The 20,046-nt window shown below is 31.4% G+C and overlaps 1 protein-coding gene across 1 annotated transcript in view; it reads right to left on the minus strand.

Moving 5' to 3' along the window:
* The window catches only part of LOC129218278 (alpha-N-acetylglucosaminidase-like), a 102,810-nt gene that overhangs the window by 35,144 nt on the left and 47,620 nt on the right, over positions 1–20,046 (minus strand). The window contains exons 6-14 of the mRNA XM_054852509.1: positions 19,914–19,977; positions 14,981–15,051; positions 13,033–13,107; positions 11,880–11,964; positions 7,292–7,441; positions 6,900–7,042; positions 2,655–2,727; positions 2,191–2,277; positions 223–314 (exon numbers count right to left, since the gene is read on the minus strand). Of these exons, the coding sequence (XP_054708484.1) occupies positions 223–314; positions 2,191–2,277; positions 2,655–2,727; positions 6,900–7,042; positions 7,292–7,441; positions 11,880–11,964; positions 13,033–13,107; positions 14,981–15,051; positions 19,914–19,977 (840 nt within the window). The remainder of the gene's footprint in view (positions 1–222; positions 315–2,190; positions 2,278–2,654; positions 2,728–6,899; positions 7,043–7,291; positions 7,442–11,879; positions 11,965–13,032; positions 13,108–14,980; positions 15,052–19,913; positions 19,978–20,046) is intronic.

Genomic DNA, 20,046 nt, shown 5'->3' on the forward strand with positions numbered 1-20,046 from the left:
GGGATTTTGTTCCCCCATGACATTGACTTCATTTTTCTTTACAAATACAACGATGCAACCTACAATGTCAATTAAACATTGGATTCATGTGACCTATCTAAGTGGATCTTTTTTTTTTAATTTTTAGGGAAAAAGATAATTAGTGAATCCATCATGCCATTTTTTTTTTCGTCCACAGAAACTAAATTTATGTCTAAAATAAGTTCAATAACTATTTCTCACCTGAAGAGTTTTTGTTTCGATATAACCAGTTCTTCAGAAGCATTAACAAATAGTCTCCAAGCTGCAAATACATCTTTAGGATCGTACCAAACCTGAAATTAAAAAATGATAATAATAATCAAGGAAGTTCACTGTAGATGCTCCTTTCTGAAACTATATATATATATATATATTTCACAGATGCCATCTTTAACTAGAACATACATTACTAGGAATGATAAATTTCTTACAAAATCATATGATCATCTATTGTAGTAACGTATCACCTTATATTTCACGATAATTTTTTTTTTTTTTTTGTACAAGATAAGCAAGTATAGTTTGCATTACTACAGATAACACTTCTTTTAAAAGAGACTAAAGAAAACATTACGGATTAGAGCAATTTATGTGCAAAAAAACGAAGGAATGAGTATTATTGTTCTGAAACATCCACTAGCATCTATTGTAGAAAATGGGATCAGCTTTTAACACATTCTACAGCACAACCGAGGTTTTCTACTCACTGAACCAGCTTCTTTTGAATACATTACAGGATTAACTGTTATTTCGTGAGATTAAGTACTACGATTAAGTAACTACAAACTTGACAAAATCAAATAGTTTAACTTTGTTGAACATTTTTGTTCGAAAGAAAATATAAATACTTCTAATTAAATAAAATTAAGAAACGAAAATTTACTGAACTTTTAATAAAATCTTCACATTCTCCAAAAATCACGAAGAAATATTTATTTGTCCAAATTTTCTCAGACTAGTAAGAAACACTTGAATGGTAATTACTCAGTTTTAGTATCCATCTGCGGATTCAGGCAAAATTTCTTAAAATTTTATGTATAAGCTAAACATATTCTTTTAATGTAAAATTGCATTCACGTATCCGAATTTCATGACTGTTAAGCTGTTAACAGATTCGTGGTTCTTCCTTGCCTATTCCTGTTTTTTTTTTTTTTTTTTTTTTCAAAATTATCTAGTACAAGTTATGAAAAAGTTGTATCAGATCGTTCTGCTCTCCGAGTTGCACGCAAATCCTATTTTTTAAGTGCTCCTCTGGAAATACTTCTTATTAATAATGAACTGCGATACTTCTTGGTCAGGAACGATCCAATAATTATCCTTCATAACTATTGATGGAAGTATTCATAATTATTATGCATATGTTAAACAAAAAGTTCAAAACCTGGAAAATGTCACCATTAGCTGGTGAAAATCAACATTTACGTATCAATGTATGAAAAGCTTCTGAGAGACACTGAAAACTTCCGGTGAATCATATATATATATAATCACTTAAAAAAAGAATGAATCGAACGCCATCTTGCGGATAAAAAAAGCCTGCATGGAATACATTTTGACATCAAACAATACAAGCTTGAAGACTTTCCTCTCACTCAATTTCTTCTGCATATTTTTCTCGTTACGATAGCTATGCAACTATAGACTAAATGTTAGAATTTGAAATCACATGCTGTCTCCATAGTTAGAGAGTTTCACAACTGAAAAAAGGGCATATTATTAATCATTTAGGAAGCATTTAGGTTTTTAAGGAGCTAGCATTGATTAATGTAAATGTAAATTTTATTTTTTTACTCCTTACCCATCAGCAAGATCATTATGCATTAGGTATGGTTCGGAAGGAGGCAAATACAGTTTGAAGCAGATCGGATAAACACTTGTATTTCACTATTTCAATTACAAAAGTATATCTTGGTTAAACTGTTTACTAACTTTGAAAATAGTCGTTTTGCAACATGTCATGTATTTTTGTTGCTATCTTGACCACTTATTAAAACATCTGTGTTAAAGTGAAAACTAGTTTCATCGTACATAGTCAAAGTTCTTAAATTTATACGTTATGTTATTTTTCCAATAAAAAGAGTAATTTTAATTTTTGTGAAAATAGCAACAATGAAAATATTTTTACTTTATAAAAAGTTTAAAGAACAAACTAAAAAAAAAAGTACTTACGTAAGGTTTCAGCTTTAAAGAAGGTCTTTGAATCAGAATATATTTACCATGATTTCTATATGGTACAGTGGCGTTGTACACACTTTTCTGGAAAAAAGTGATTGTTGTAGTTATATTTTTGTTTTCGATAAATTACGTAATAATAATTACGTAATTGTGTGCATGTGAAAAAATGGTAGAAGCTTTTATTATCTGCTAATAACATTATTAAATAACATATAATGAGAAAAAAGAAAAGAGTAAATCTGTAATACTTTCTAAATTAATAATCGGAAATTTTACTAAAACTAAATAGGTAAAAATTCAAAAATAAATAAATAAATAAATAAATAAAAATAAATAAATAAGTAAACTAATAAAAAATGATGCAGTTTAAAAGTGCATTTTAAAAGTTTTTAAAAGTTTAAAATGCAGTTTAAAAAGTTTATTCATGATATTACTTTCTAAATAACAAAAAATCATACTTTTAAGTACTTCCATGCTTCAAGTAAGTTCGAAGAAAAATGACCATATCTTCGAGTAGTATATTGTTTTAACCTAGAACGAAAATGTTAGTTATCTAGTAAATGAGCTCAAATTCATTGCAGTTGTGATGAATGAGCTCGTATTCATTACAACTTTTAATATTGTAAATTTCACACTTAAAATTACTAATTATATCATGTTTTTATATATTGATTAAGTTTTGCACAATTACTTTAATGGAATGATCTTTTTAACCATTTACACAAATAGAAAACCTGTAGAACCATAAATATCTCCTTTTATGGTTTTTCTGCTATTTTTTCAGACATTACATTCATCACACAGGCTACATTAAACATTCAACTGCTCAAACGAACAACTTACCTTACGTGGGGTGTAACCATCTGGGAAGTCAGATCATAAAATTAATGTACTGTTCTCAAGATATTAGCTAAATGTTCGTTAAAGTTAGATATTTCGAGGTTTGAAATGATGAAAAATGAAATTGGGGCTTAAAGCAGCAGAAAATTAATTTCCATCAACCTCATGACATTTTTTATCGATTTTCGAATGTCTCACGAAGATAATATACATTTATGCAAAAAAAAGTAATTATCTCATCATAATAGAAATTTAATTCTTGGATGTTTAATGTATGACAGTATGGACAATTAAATAATTTCCACAAGGATGATTTGAAACCTTAATTCAGATTTTTTTTATTTCTGGGTAGTGTAATATTTTAACAATGAACTCAACCTTGCAAAAATAAATATTTCATTTCAAACCTAATGTTTTTTCCCTTTTAAATGGAAATATTTAATCATATCCCCTATCTTAGGAATCTTCATCTTTCGAATAAAAAAGCTTTTATTTAACAGGTTTTTTTAACTAACGTTTATATTTCATTTTATAAAAAATAATTATCAAATAACAAACACACGTTATTAGCGTTCTACTAAAAAAGACTTAAACAAATGAAAACCAGCCATTTATTAAATTAACAATTTCATTAAATGAAGACTTTGCTTGTTGGTGACTTGTCGTGTCCTGTGTGAGTGTTGCAAAATGATTATTCACAATTATCGTACATATAGTTAATAAATAGGGGAGGGTGGCCCAAAGCGGGTAGGTCGCCCAAAGCGAGTAGGCCTTTGTATGCCCTCCCCCCATGATGTGTAAGCGGCGACGCGTACGTATGTCGTGTTTACATGAACACCACCGAGTTTTTCTCAGTCCAAGCGAAGCAGCAATGAAGCGGCATGGCGCGACCAGGCTCAAAATTAAAAAAAAAAAAATGATACATTTCTTAAAAAAATTAAGTTTTGTAACTTGTGATTAGTCGAAGACCAGCTTATTTTTTTGCTTGTCAATAATATTTCGTTTTTCTGACACCATTCACTTACAATTTACGATAATCATTTCGTTTGTTTCTCTTTTAAATTTAAGGTTATAATTATTGAAATAAAAAACGTGCCTTTAGTCTGCGCTTTCTAGAGCGTACCAAAACGTTGTTGGGGAAAAAAAGACGTACCCAGGCCCAGGATTGCGAAAATAAACTAAATCTCAGAAACGTAAACAAAAACAAAGATTTTTGAAGTTGACGTAGAATAGCGTATAGTTGAGAATTATATAAATTTAGAAAACCGCTCTGCACATAGTCTGTCCCACTGTGAGATTGAACAGGTCAGTCTGCTCATACAGTACTGGCCAGAATGGATGACTCACCACAAAAAACTGTGATGTTTATGAATGCACAAGAATAATAGCATTAAACTAAGTATTTATTTTATGGGAATTACCAAGTTTAGTAATATAAGCATAGTATACATAAATAATCGAGAAAGGGTTCAATATTAGGTGGGGGAACCTTTTTTATCCAATACAGCTTGGATACGATCAGGTATGGAAATACATAATTTTTCTCAATAATCTGGTGTAATTTCTGTAATCCACACTTGTTTTATAGTTTTTCTTAAATCCAAAAGTGAAGTGGGGTTACGCTCATCAACTTTGCACTTTTAAATTATCCAACAGTTCAACAGTTTTTGACTGGGTTTAGACTCGGATAATTTCCTGGCCACGGCCCACAGATCTGAAACTCCTTCTTTACAATCCATGACTTAACAGATTTATTATGGTGCAAAGTTCTCCATCATGTTGGCAGTGTGTGCACTGGTTGATATTCATAAACGTTGGTAACTTCTCTTTCAGCACACTGAGATAAACAGTTCCATTAATTGATGTGCCTTCAGGCATGAACCACAATCCACATCTTCCCTTGGCACAAATGGCTCCTCAGATCATGAGTTTTGCAGCTTTCTTCACGGTGGGATTATTGTAACGTTGACAGTCTCTTTTATCGGGAGGTCGTCGTATGTTTCTACAAAATGCATAAAACTGCGATACTTGAGTCTCGCCTGACATCACATGTTTCACGCGCATCACATGTTTCCATTGCTCCGCAGTCTATTCCTAATACTTTTTACAAAATGTTAGTCGGTCAGCAATGGTTTAGGGAGACAATTTAGGCTTCTTAGCAGGCTTGTAGGACTTTAAAATGGCATTGAATAATCTTCCGCGGATTGTCCTTTGGCTAGGGATATTATCATCTTTTGGTAAACCAGCTTATATTGATCCCGCTGATTTTCTGAATGACTTCTTCGTGGCCTAAATTTTGGAATCATCCATGCGCTTGCTTGTGCTCTTGTGACGACCAATTAGTTTTGAATATCCATAAATTTGGTTGTTTTGAAGTTACTTACCGACCTGGAAGCTGTCTTTTGCGCCAATTATAATCTGATAGCAATTCCCCGAGTGCTATAACCTTCTTCGCTCATAATCTTTATTTGTGCATGCATTTCGAGAGAACTTCTTTTACCGGGCATTTTGATATTATTTCACCCTTCTGCAAAAATTTGTACGTCAACACATGGCAAACACAGCTAATAAACTAACTAAATGTCAGGCAAGAACACCATTGCTTTGGAAATCAGCCAATACAAACATCTGGCACCAATACGTCAATATGAATGGAAAAAAGTGAGTCATCTAATCTGGCCAGTACTGTACGTTTACTACGGGTATATTCATTGCCTTTGTTGTCTTATGAGAACGTTTTGTTCGCTTTTTATGTGTGTTTTAAAATTATCCGGGATTACCAATGTTTTTATATCGTTACATTAGTAACAGGAAGTGCACTTTAATCTTTCTAAATAAAATACTTCTAATTCTCTTTAAATGAATTTCATTTTGTTGCTAAGGTGCTTTTCTGTCTATGTTTTAGGTTAATTTTTTAAAGTTAGTTGCTCATTTATCATGTCTCACTCTTTTACGCCATCGTTTCAATACTTTGTTTTTAGCTGGAGTTACCAGTTAAAGAGTAGATTCAGTATGTTAATACAGTCAAATACATAAATGCCTTACCTTTCTCAAAGCCAGGATTAAGGCAATTACCTTTCTTATCCTCCTTTTTTAAATAATGGTCCTGCTCTGAGAGCTGACTACTTCAATACCCTTGCTACGCTCTATTTCTTTGTGTAAATTAATGATTAAGTTTTCATATCTTTTCAAAGGTCCGCTTCTACAATTTTCCGCAATCTATAATATTTTGAAATTTCCTGACCTGATTTTTTTCACATAACTTTTTATTATCAATTGAGGGTATTCTTCTACTATTTCTGAAGATGTATTTTTAAAAAATCCTTAGCGAGGTGAAAACTTTTTTTTAAAAAAAATTAATCTCTTAAACAGTTTTGCAATATATACATAATACTACCTTCAACCTAGTACACGTAATAGCTAAATGTATATTTAACAATATGATTTTTTTTTTTTTTTTTGCACTTCAGGCAAGATAAAAAATATACAGAATTGAGGCTTAGAGAAGTTAACGATGTAAGAGGACATTATCAAGTTTTGAGTTACACGCGTTTAAGGTTAAGTCATAGGTAGGCTTTCATTGAAAAGTTCTTCTAAATCATGCGGTATAACAGAACCTACTAGGGCTACTACACTGTTAAAAATTTTCCGGAAAATTTACGGTAATTGTTACTGGCATAAATGTTGCCAGTAACTATTACCGTAAAAATCAAATGTTACCGTAAAATTTTACGGTATCCTCGGTAGGCCATGCTGCAGTTCAAGTGCGTGGTTTCACTTTATGTGACAGCTGGCAGTTTCAATAGTATGATTTATTTTTAGATATGTTTATAAATCAATGAGTTTTTAACTTAAACAGTTACCATTCATCAAGGTTTGCTGGAGCTTTACGCCAGGCTATTTCATTCATTAGTTCGTAAACAGCATCATTGGTTTCAATTCCTTCGGGTGTTATGCCAGTTCCAACCATTGTACTGTTATTGATTGTCCTTCCGTCAAAAGGACCCTTAATAAAACAAATCGTATTAAGTGCATGGAAAGTTTTAATTTTTTCACATTATTAAGCTATCACACTAAACACTAGTGGTTATCCGAAACACTATAAAAATTGCAGACAGTTTCACCAATAAAATTTTAGCCATTTGTGAAATGTATTAATGTTAAATTCATGTATTCTTTTATTGCAATATGTGAATAAAATGTATCTAAATATAGATACATATATAAAAATAATAGTGTATATGTTAAGATTTACCATATTTATGCTCTCCATCGATCCATAAAGTCCTATGACGCCACCGTAGTTATGCAGCATACACCAAATAAATGGTTGCCCATAATATGATTGAAGACGATGGTATTGAGGATATAACTCCGACTGAAGATCTAGAACAATCATTTTTCCCTAATTGTAAAATAAAAAATATTATAATAATGCAATAACCGAGGTCATTTAATAATTCATATACAATACAATAGAAAATTAACCATATTTCTCAAAAGGACTTTTACTGATCATCCCTTGAGCAAAATAAGCAGTCATTATTAAAAAATCTCATAGATTTATAGCTATTTTTTTAAATGTTAAACACTTTGTAAAAAAAAAAAAATATCATAGCTGGCATAATGTCAACTTTTGAGAAAGTGTTAATTTGTTTTAAATAATTTTGGTTCTAAAAATAATTTTTACCTTAATCATTTTTTTCCGAGAAAACAGTTAGAATTTATCCTGTAGGCACGACCTAAGGAGATTAAACCTTTTTTTAATAGTTCAAAAATCGTTTTTATCAACCAAATCAAGTTTTTTGCATGTTCCACGATTTTGCTCTTAACTAATAAAATATGTTTGAAGCAAAGCCTTTTTTTTACTACGATGTACAATTGTATGTCATATTTCATATCTACTCGTAAGTGCTAATGTTATTTTTTTGTAGTTATTTTGAACTGTTTAGAATTAAACGAAATCATCCACAAATCAAACATTAAAGCTTGGTAATATGGCCAAAATCTTTCAAATTAAAAATTTATGTTAAGAAATCCTATTTTTCTTTCTAAAGTAAGTAGAGTGGGAGGGGAGGTTATAGAGAAAACAAACAGACACACATTTCTACTACCTCATAAATATTTTTATTCAACTTTTAATTATTTCGTAATTTTTTTTTAGTTTTTCAGTAAATTAGTTTAGTACATTTTTAAAAGTTTAATTACTAAACATATTTACTTGTTAGTTTATTAGTAAATGTCGAAGATTTAAAAAAATATATATTTTTTAATTATAAAAAAATGATAAATTTTTTTTGTTTACAAATAATAAGGTAATAATAGTTTTCTCATGACTGCTAAACATTACAAATTAATTTTATATGTATTTCATGCCAACATAATTAAAATGATACTGACAAGAAAATTGAACGACTTTATGTTTTATATTCAACAACTTTATTCGTAACATTAAATTTCGAATGTTTTACCATAATATGTATAAACATTAATCAGTTTCAATCCTTCAATTTACCGAGTCTTAAGTTAATGTTTCCTTCATCATTTTTTTTTCAACTGATGCGAAAAGAAATAATAAAGACAGGATAGACTTGGCAGGAACAGTTTTTATAACCTTTTTCCCGAAGACTTCATTTTTACTCCACTATGAGCAGCCCAGATGATTTTAGGCATACTGCTAAACCTTAAAGCAAAGATAATTATTTTCAATTAAAGAGAAGCTAGAAAATTAACTTAGCTGCTTATTCGAGTAGTAAAAGTGATTAATTATTGTACTATTAATCAACTAACAACGATAGTAAAAAATGTTAGAGAAAAAGCAGAAATGTTAACTACGTAAATTTTTAATAGACACTTAGAAACCTTTTTTTTTTTGGTTTGCAATTCCTGATGGTTCAAAAACATTTGCATATTTTTCTGTTATGCAGCAGCACTAGTCACACAACAGTTATGCTCTTTCTAGGTACGTCATATAAGGGGCCAGGAGAGGGCACTCGTCCCCCTGTTTTTGAAGCATTGGTGTATTTGCTATGTGTGGGCGTGGTTTTTGTTGCCTTTTTTGGCAAAATATACCTTGAGAAAAAACTCTTTGTCCCCCTACCCTGAAAAAACCCTGAAATAACGGACCCGGTTCTTTCGACATTTTTGCATGTCTTTGGGGATTTAAAAATGTCAGCATAAGAGTCTTAAAGATGCAGATAAATTAGCTACAGATCAGTGACGTTCTTTCCTTAAAAGTCCTGATGAATTTTAAAAAATTAGTTTGAAGCTATCAAAGCTACAGTTATATTAGCTACAGAAGACTACTTTTATGGCTGCTTGGAGTACATTTTGAGAAACGTGCAACTTCGCGCATGTCCCAGATATTAAATCTTGAGCAATCTAAATTAAAATTTAATGAGCGTGTTAGATTTTTTTTTTTTTTTTTGGCCAAAAGAGTTGGACTTTTCCTTTTATTAGTAGATTAATATCGGAGGATCCTGATGCTTCTTTAAGAATATTTAACCTGCATAAAGATAAGATTTTTCTCAAAGTAATTTTAGCGCCTGTCATTGCAATAGCGACGTGAACTAATATTACACACATTTCTGTGTAGATTTCTATGACTACAGGATTTAAAAGGAAGTCGTTTCCTAAAGTTGTCTTTGGCGAAAATGTTCTTTTTTTTTTTTTCATGGATGATGAATTTTATAATATGCTATTAAAAGCTGCTAGGAACATAAAATATATATAAGGATATTAGTATCATAACAAAAAATACATTTAATATAAAAATATATTATTTTAAATAAAGTTCCTTTGCTTAAGGGTAAAATATGTTTAAAATCATCAAATATGATATGTAACACAAACCTATTTTGTATTTAATGTACTGAGTTCTTTTGGATACAGTTTTCTTGTAACCAATGTTCTTATTAGTTCCTAAAGAAACTTTTAAAAATGTATTCCTAATAACACTTCATATTGCAACTAATACCTTAAAGAGTTTTTTTTAATTTCGCGATAATTAAGAGCAAAAAATGATAAAGTTACGCTGCGTTTTTTTTTTTTTTTTTTTTTTTTTTTTTTTACCGTAACGTTATTGAATTAGAGAGCACTTGAAATAAGCAAGTAAATTTAATAACTTCGACCTTATGACAGTTAGAATGATTTGTAGGGATTGATAAGAAATTATTTTAAATTTACTACTCTTGACATAGTAATATATACAATATTTTTCTATTCCGTCCCTAGCTTTATTAAGTTAGATCTATCAGGCAAGCAGGAATGCTGCGAAGATTCTTACAGAACTACTTAGGGAAAATATATCCTTCATAAAACTAGTTAATGGTTTATTATTACTCATAAATACTTTCCTTTGCTAACAGAGTTATTCAATCAATTATGCAAAAAGGACTCTCAAGAATGTTGATTAAACTAACCAGTGACTCATCATGGAAATGCAGATTATCATTAGTAAACACTGGTATGCATTACAAAATTTTTCTTTACATATGTTTTTGGTTGATGTAGATTTATAGTATCGAAAATCAGGAACAATGCACCCGAAACAAAAATATAAGTACCTCTAAAGTAATCTTTCCTAACAAGGGAATGCATGCTTGAGCAAAAGGCAAATATATTTTTTTGGAGGGTGAAGGGCAGTTTGACAAGAATTACTTCAGTAGAGTGGGTAAATATCTTCTAGTATTGCGACCTCGCCTTCGACAAGACCTGACTATCTTGTCATGTGACTGATATTTGCAACTCCCCCTGGGCGCGATGGTTCAAGTGCAACCATTGGTTATTGATAGTTTTAACTATGTTAATATGATCTATGAAAAACTTTTCTTGTGAAGAAAAGTGGTAAATATCCTTCTATATTCAAATTTCCTGCAAAATATAATATCACGCGTTAAGTAAGCAAAAACCGGTTTTATGTTGGTAGTTGAAATACTCACCTTAAACTACAAATCTGCTATGTAAGGGTCAAGGAGCGAACAAGTGATTTACTGTTTTGATTAAAATGACTTTAATTCACTCACTAACTTATTTTGACATGAGTTTGAAAGTTGTTTAGACAAAGTCATAGCTTTCAAATCATACTGATTAAAAACAGTAATTTATCAATTCCATAATACAGTCGAACCCGCTTAATGGAATAGCCATTTTGCCACGAAAAAGTATTCTAATAAGCGGGATATTCCATTAACCGGGATAAAAACAACGCCTTACATTGGTTTGGAACATTGAAAATGTATTATATTAAGCGGGATAATCTTTTAACCGATATTCTAAAAAGCGGGCTCGACTGTATTAAATTAAATCACAAAATAACACCTTTAATACTCTATTATTACGCAAACAACCTATAGAAATAACGGAACATTTCAAGAATAAAGAAAAGAAAAGAATGAAAGAAATAACCTGTTAAATCTCGAAGTGCAAAACATTTTTCCCCGCTTTACTCCAAAATAAACATCATCATCAACATCATTGACAGTTTCTATAGTCAGCATGATAATTGCGATGATAGTTTTTTTTTATTACCATTACTGTTGACACAATTGCCAATAAATGTTTTGCAAATCATATATTATAATGATTATTTCTGGATTTTCATAATGATTCATACTATACATATTCCTCTGTAATTATGAACATTTAATATGATATTTACTATTTACATTTAATATTTTTTATAGCTCAGTAAAAAAAAAAAAACTCAAAAGTAAAAAAACTCCAAGTAAAAAAACAACTGTAGCTCAGAAAATTGGTCAAAAAAGTTTTAAACTGATTGTTTCATCTTTTTATAAATTTAAATGTTTATCAAAAAATAATTTCTCAGTAAGTTAATAACTCACTATAGGTACGCCTTCTAAGAACGCCTTAGCTTGTGGTTCCTTCCAGATATCCGGATCAGAGTAAAACATCCAACCCTGTGTTAACCTAAACAAAAAATAACAATGAAAAAATATTTCAACACAAGCTTGCACAGTTCAACAATGGTGTAGGCAGCACCGCCTTTATTTTAAAGCCATTGCACTGCAAATCTAGAAGTCCTCATGACGCAACAGCAGAACGCTAGTCTCACTTGGCTATTTAGCGCCCTCAACACTCGCCAACGTGTGAGTCAATCTAAGGAGAAAATACATTCCTGTACCATTTGTTTTCACTAATGTTACTTTCCAGCAGATTTCTCTTCGTAGGTTTAGAACTCATTTTCATTGTAAAATTAATTTTACAAATATTCCGGTATTTTAGTAATTATGTACAATGGTGAGGAAGAAAAAAGGAAAGAAAAAAAGGCTTTGAAGAATTTTAAGAGTCCATAATGTATAAAATAACTTGATTCCTATATGAATACACAAAAATAGGTAGGGTATTTATGCATTCTTTTACGTTGAAGGTTAAGAGATATGTTTCTAAAATAAAGGTATTCGTTGCTTATCAAACAAATATTATTTAAAATATAGATAAATACGATAGATTAAAAGTTTATATATATATATACTAAAAATTATGTTTTCCTTTTTAAGATACCTATAAGTCCTTCCTTCACCCATATAGCAATTTTACGATGAAAGAAATATTTAAAGAATTTCTAATTTCAGATAACTTTTACATTTGCATTAAAATAATTATGATCACTGAATTTAATGAATTTTATTAATTATAACAGAATTTAGCTATTAAATTCCCCAACATTTCTTAGAATACAGCTAAAAAAATTGAGTAAACGTATGTCGCCAAGGGACAGTGAACAAACAAAAAAAAATTAACTTAATTTTTTTTTAAATATTGCATTTTTTGTCATAATAATCTATTTAATTACTTTTTCTTGCTGGTAATGACTTATTATTTATTTACTCCCCGTTTCCATTTTTATTTTTATGCTGAACACATTTCAAATCGTGCACTGTTTCGCAGTTTTAAACTTTTGTCTGCAATCGCAGATCCAGTCAATTTAGTAATTGAAGTAATCTCTTGTTGAAAATATAAGCTTCTTTTTCTTACCAAATAGCATCTGGATCTATTTTAGTGAGTGAGCTATAAACTGATTTTGAACATGCCTTCAAGTAGTTCGGATCACTAAAAATAAAAGAAAATTATAAATATTTATAAAGATAAACGTGAATCAACAGTAATCTACTGATTTTAATGACATTGTATACTTCATCAATCAAATCAGGAATTTTGTGAGAGAAATTACAAAATGCGTCTCTGTTCACCAAATTGCTTTGAGGAATAAGTAAAGCAGAAAATTTTAATTTTTTATTTAAATTCTCTTTTATTTAAGTGTATTTATTATACATATTTTTTAGAAGTCCAAACAAAATTATTAGTGAATATCATTGTACAGTAAATTAATGAATCATAATTAGTGATAATTTTCTGCCCGTTTAGATTCAATTGACTTTTACGTGTTTTAATAAGTTCGAAGCTCATTTTTACTAATTACTTTCGTGGAAAATATGATGCCTGTTCCTATCATTTTTTCCCCTTCGCCTGTTTCAAAATACACTTTCTAAAACCAACAGGTTTTGTTTCAAAAAAAGTAGAAACAAATATAGCATTATATTTTACAAGAGTTTGCATTTTGAAAAGTTATGGAAAATTGAGCAAAACGCAATAGAATTATCACATTAAGTACTATTGCTGGACTTAATTTAGCATTCGGGGAATGCGGATTAACGATAACTTCAATGTTGTATTTTATAGAAAAGTTAATAGTTTCAAGAACTGCATAAACTATTATACATGCAGCATATGCAAATAAGAGCCAGAATAAAATAAAATTAAGCCCCATTTTTTTACAGCAACATGCTACAATTGTTTTTTCTTCCTTTTACAAAAAAGGAAGTATTGTATTCGCGAAAAAATTTTCACTAAAAAATCGACCTTAATTTCCATTTTACTCACCCCCGAATGAATGTTGAGTTGTTTTTTCGACCCGACCACACGTGCATATATACCTAAGAACGTATAGAAATATCCATTTTGACGATTCCCGAGTTAATTACAACGAGTTTTCTCGTGACGTCTGTATGAACGTATGTATGTGCGTATGTATGTCGCATAACTCAAGAACGGTATGTCCTAGAAAATTGAAATTTGGTAGGTAGACTCCCATTGGGGTATAGTTGTGCACCTCTCCTTTTGGCTGCATTCGGGTGTTTCTAAAGGGGTCTTTTGCCCCTTTCTGGGGGGAAATCATTGTTAATTTCGATGTAAACTCAATTGGTGCTGTAATTTGGCGGACACTTGGCGATATATTGCCAGGTTTTTGGTCGCCAAGGCTTGTCGCCAACTTGGTGACAAATCTGGCAATTTTATTTATTTATTTATATTGAATCTTGTTTCAATTTTACCACTGTTGGTGATATTTAGAGAGTAAGCTATTGAATCACATTAAAATTGCCAGCAATGAAGAATGACATTAAATTGGAGTAAAAGGAAATCATGTGATGCACACATCAGCTCGTTTTCTTCTTTTTTTTTTTCAATTTGATGTACTTATTTAAAATAGTAGGATTAACTTACGAATTGAGAAATGAATAAAATACTAAAATATTTATGGTGAACAAAACCCCTAAGATGTCTTATTAATAATGCCTTACTAATGCCCTAATTTTAAATGCCATAATAATAAGGTTTTATTATGGCTAATTATGAAAGTTCTTCAAATCGAAAAACCTAATGCAAGATACAAGTTTTTTGTGCAGATATTATCAATAGCATATAATAATCAATTTTAGGACTAAATATAATTAAAAGAAAAATAAGCTTTCGTAAAGTTAGTTAGAAATATATATTTATTTACAGTTAATTTTATTTTTACACATTTGCTAATGATCCTTAAAAAAAATAAGAATATGCCTCTTGAGTATATTTTTAGTTAATTAATAACTATTGATAATTTAAAACAAATGTATCTAATATATCTGACTGGTTTTGCACTTACTTTGATGGAGGCGGCATTTCATTGAAGAGATCAGCGTTATAAACATGATCAGTTCCAAACTCCTTAATGTACTAAAAAAATATTTCTTTAAAAAGAACTTAAGACTATTAAAAATAAAACAAGAAATAACAGACAAGCAATAAAAATATGCAGCGCAATAGGGGATTAAAAAACTAATACCAAGTAAAACAAAACTAAATCTGGTCTTTATTTTTTGCCTAAGTGATTTCCTTCTTTTTACAAAATGATGATTTTGCTTCTTTCAAAAATTTTATAAAAACTATTTGAAACATTCTTTCATCACTAATGATCTTTTAAAGATCATTAGTGATGTGTGGAACCAGTAACAGATGCCCATTGAATGGGAAGAGGGTTCAATTTTCACCATCCACAAAAAAGGAGACAGGCTGGACTGTCGCAACTACCGTGGTATCACAATTCTGAATGTGGCTTTTAAGATTTTTTCTAACATCCTATTTCGTAGACTTCTTCCGTATGTTTCAAAAGTTGTAGGAAATTATCAATGTGGCTTCCTGGAGGGGAAGTCTACCATAGACCAAATGCACTCTATTAGACAAATCCTGGAAAAGACCAAGGAGTACGGAATTGATACCTACCATCTGTTCATTGACTTCAAGGCAGCATATGATTGTATCAACAGGAATAAATTGTTCGAGCTTATCAGTCTTGTCAAAATGACTTTGCGAAGCGTAAAACGCAGAATTAAGACCATGTCCGAAGTATCGGAGATCTTCTATACAGAGAGAGGCCTCAGACAAGGAGACTCTCTGTCTTGCATTTTGTTCAATTTAGCCCTTGAAAGGGTTATACGAGACTCAGGTATCAACACTAGAGGCGCAATCCTGCAAAGAACTATACAGATATTGGCATACGCGGACGATATCGACATCGTTGGGCGAAGAAAACAGGATGTGATCGAGGCATTTGTTGTCCTTGAGAGCGCTGCCAAGGAGTTGAGCTTGGCTGTAAACGAGGAAAAAACTAAGTTTTTGGTTGCGAGCACTAGAATAAATGATGTGCAGCAGCTTAATATTGGAAACTACTTTTGAAGGAGTCACCCAGTTTAAATACTTGGGTGCACTTATCAGTAAGAATGAGTTTAAAGTTGAAATTGGGAATCGAATTTTGACGGCAAATAGATGCTACTTTGGCTTAAAGAACCAATTAAAATCTAAGCTCCTTTCCATTAATACAAAGATAAACGTATACAAAACCCTCATAAGACCGATCATTTTATACGATAGTGAGACATGGGCAATTAATAAAACAGAGGAAAACAGACTTCTCATTTTTGAAAGAAAGATCCTTCGGGCAATTTTTGGAGCAGTAAAAGAAAATGACGCTTGGAGAAGTTTATATAACTTTGAAGTATACCGTAAATACAGACAACCCAACATCTTAAGAGTAATTAAAGCCAATAGAATCAGATGGCTGGGGCACGTATTTAGGCGTGCAGATCTGGATCCGATTAAAAAGCTAACTTTTTCGAAGATTGAGGGTACAAGGAGAAGGGGAAGACCAGCAACAAGGTGGCTGGATAGTGTTGAGAAGGACCTTAAAATTTTGGGAGTGAACAGGTGGAGAAACTTGGCAACGTGTCGTACCGCCTGGAGGAAGCAGACGGAGAAAGCCTTGGCCTGCACCAGGCTGTTGTGACATGAGAAATTGAAACATTCGGCTTATATTTCGTTTTAATAATATCTCACAAGAAACCTATTGCTTAAAGCAGTTTTACAAAGCAAATGTCATAGCAGAATTCATGCTTTCGCTAACGTAATTCTGAAGGGATTCCAAAAATTATTTCGCTTTTGAGTTTGGCAAAACAATTTTGATCAAGAAAAAAATATTTCGTACGGTAAGCTATTACAGTGTGGCATAGTTCAAAAACATGGTAAGTAGGGAAGGGTGGCCCAAAGCGGATGGTCGCCCAAAGCGGGTCGGCCTTAGTATGCCCCCCCTCCCCCATGGTGTGTAAGCGGCGATGCATACGCATGTTGTGTTTACCCGAACATACCCGAGTTTTATTCAGTCCCACAGAAGCAGTAGTGAAGCGGCATGGCGCAACCAGGCTTTAAAAAAAAATTAACTTGTAATTAGTCGAAGACCAGCTTATGATTTTTGCTTGTCAATAATATTACGTTATTCTGACACCATCCACCATTCAAAAAATTTCTGTTTTCAAGCAAAATGCACGAATTCCTTCTAGAAGGACAGCCCACTGAATTGATAAATTAGTTGAAACTACATGATGCATAGAAGCAGTTACAGATTTTTTTTCTAGACTTCTAGCTAAAAATAGGGAGAAGAGATCTTTTTAAAGGGTGAGACCTGAAAGTATGGACAATCTCTTCGACATTGTGCATGCAGATGCTTTGAAAGAGATAAAAAATGAAGAAGATAGGAAATTCTTAATTCTTCAGAGCAGAAAGGACACCTTAGCTCCACTATTAGAGGAGAAAAAAATACCCCAGCAAATACGTAAACAGCCCAAGCAATAATGGTTTTGACAATAGTGACCATCCTTTTGTCGTTGATAAGCAAACACCGGCAACTAACACAGCAGTGACATTACACGCACAGGAGTTACGACTCGAATAGAAACATGAGGCATATTGCAGTTTTAACTCCTCGTTTTTCTGAAGTATCACTGATAGACATTATATTTACATATTGGTCGCTGCTGCAGAAGCGTTTGGGCATGATACTGAGGATCTAATCATAAATCAAACTTGTCTTCAGTGCCTTCAAAAAATATTTAGAGAAGAGAGACATGAAAAAGTTCTACACAAAAATTTAACCTTAACGGATTGCCAAGAACTAGTGTTAATCTGAGACAAAAAATTGCTCCTTGACAGGAGTTAGCAGGATCAATAGCTTGGAAATTATAATAAATTTTAAATGGCATGCAGTAATTGTTGGGAGTTCCTGAAATCCTAAAATCATCAAGAGAAGAAAAAGTCATGGCTGCTTATCAAGGACTTGAAAAACAGGGCTTAACCGATGAAATTTGAGCAGTTTGGCCAGATACAACAGCAAAAACATAGGCGACAAATACCTTTCATTTTGAAAAGATGACTCAGGTTATATAAGCGGAATTGTAAACCTGACAAAATAATTGTTGTGACTGATACTGCAGAAAGGTGTAAAATTAATTCAGGAACACAATAATATTCTCACAAAAGATGAAAGTGAGAAAAATTTTGTTTTACACATTGTTGCTCGTGAAAACTGCCCTACTTTTACAAAATCCTCACTTATGAAAAAATAGTGTTCAACATTAGCTTGTTCACACTTTCTTTTGATTCTATAGAAATTATTTGACATAATAATATGTATTTATTCTCTAGAAATTGTTGCGTTATTGAAGAAAAATGCAATCTTGTAAAAATATTTACTTAAATTCTTGAACTGGTTGAAACTTCAAGGGATTTGAAGAACCCCTAGAAACTGTCCAAATGAAAGGAAATTTTGTGTGACCTGTTTTTATTTTCATTGGAACAAGATAAGTGGGTGGGAACAATAAAATTTTAACTTTCGAAAAAGGCCCTATAGCTATGGGTCACCCTACTGTACATTTTTCAGAAAACATTTTTATGATGAATTACAAATCCTTTTTGATAATGAATCATTAACAATTTTTCATCAAAAAGGTGTATTAACAAAATTCAAATCAATGATTGCTTTTTATACATTAAAAAACAGAAATCAATTTTAAATAGCTGAAAAAAACCTTTTATATGCGGAAATGCCTTGCAACTGACTTCTACACTATAACCGCAACTTTATGGGTGGAAGCTTTGAGAAGAATTAAATATCGGGCGTAATTTGAATTATTAATTAACGAAATGATTAGGAACGAAATAATGCAGAAACTAAAAATAGAAAACAAAGTGTATTTTATCAGATGCTACAAAATTATATTTTTAATTGCGTGTTTTTTTATTTTCAGTTTTTCGCACATAAACGATATGTTAATTGTGAAAGGGAAATTATTTAAAATGTATGATGATGACAGAGTCTGGTCTATTTCCCTTTCACGATATATTAATCGTATAATGATTTTTATTTGCATGTTTACTGATATGTCCATTTTAAATAAGTTGATGCTTGAAATGAGTGTCACAGAAGACCTAACCCCAGTGCATTTCTTTAATTATGCATAGAAATTAGAAAGGCTCGGAGAAACATTGGGTTTATTATAAATTTAAGATATATTCACTCTTAAGTTGCTACATTAATCTATCAATACGAAATTCTGAAGTAAGATTATAGTTAAATTAGTAGTAACTATCAAAGCAGTTTTGGTATCTCTAACGTTAGCGTTGCACTCAATGACCAATCTTGCATTACCTGGAAATGACAGAATAATGATGTATTTTGCCTGCAACTCTAGTTGTATCCAGTCTGATGCTTTTGTATGGGTTTACTACATAATGATTTAGCGTAGGATCCAGATACTGATTTTGAAGGAGTTTTTACAAAGGAAAATCAATGATCTGGCTTATTACTGAGAGTAGCGATTTTCAATAGTAGCTGTTTACATTACGATCTGTGGTAGTTGACCATTACTTCAATCTTAACTATTCCGCATTGCACTTGGTAAAAAGCAGGTCTAAGGTGCATAGATCGCTTTCTCTTCTAGGTTGTGTTTATTTTTTTCCCGTTGTTAAAGTATCGGCAATAAACCGGCTCTTTGGGCATTGCAAACAGGCTCTAAATGCAACTAAAAAGAGCATTTTTTAAATTTCCCAAGCAGCTTCGGTGCTTTTTAAATGTTTATTTAATCGTATCTAATTTTATTTCCAATAAACAGTGGTGCACTATTAAGTTTTATTAAGTAGCCAAGACTTTTTGATTACATTGCAGCAAGTAAATTTACAGACAACTAATCAAAATAGAGTAGATTGCATACTTCTTTGAGAAATAATCCTCCAATTTCTTGAAACAAAGGATCTGTCGGCTCAAGGAAACTGACACTAAAATATACAGAAACAGGAAAAAAAAATTCTTAAAATTCAAGCATTTGAAACATGAGATTTTCTTTT

The sequence above is a fragment of the Uloborus diversus genome, chromosome 3 (genome assembly GCF_026930045.1).
Source record: "Uloborus diversus isolate 005 chromosome 3, Udiv.v.3.1, whole genome shotgun sequence".
Classification (NCBI taxonomy): Eukaryota; Metazoa; Arthropoda; class Arachnida; order Araneae; family Uloboridae; genus Uloborus; species Uloborus diversus.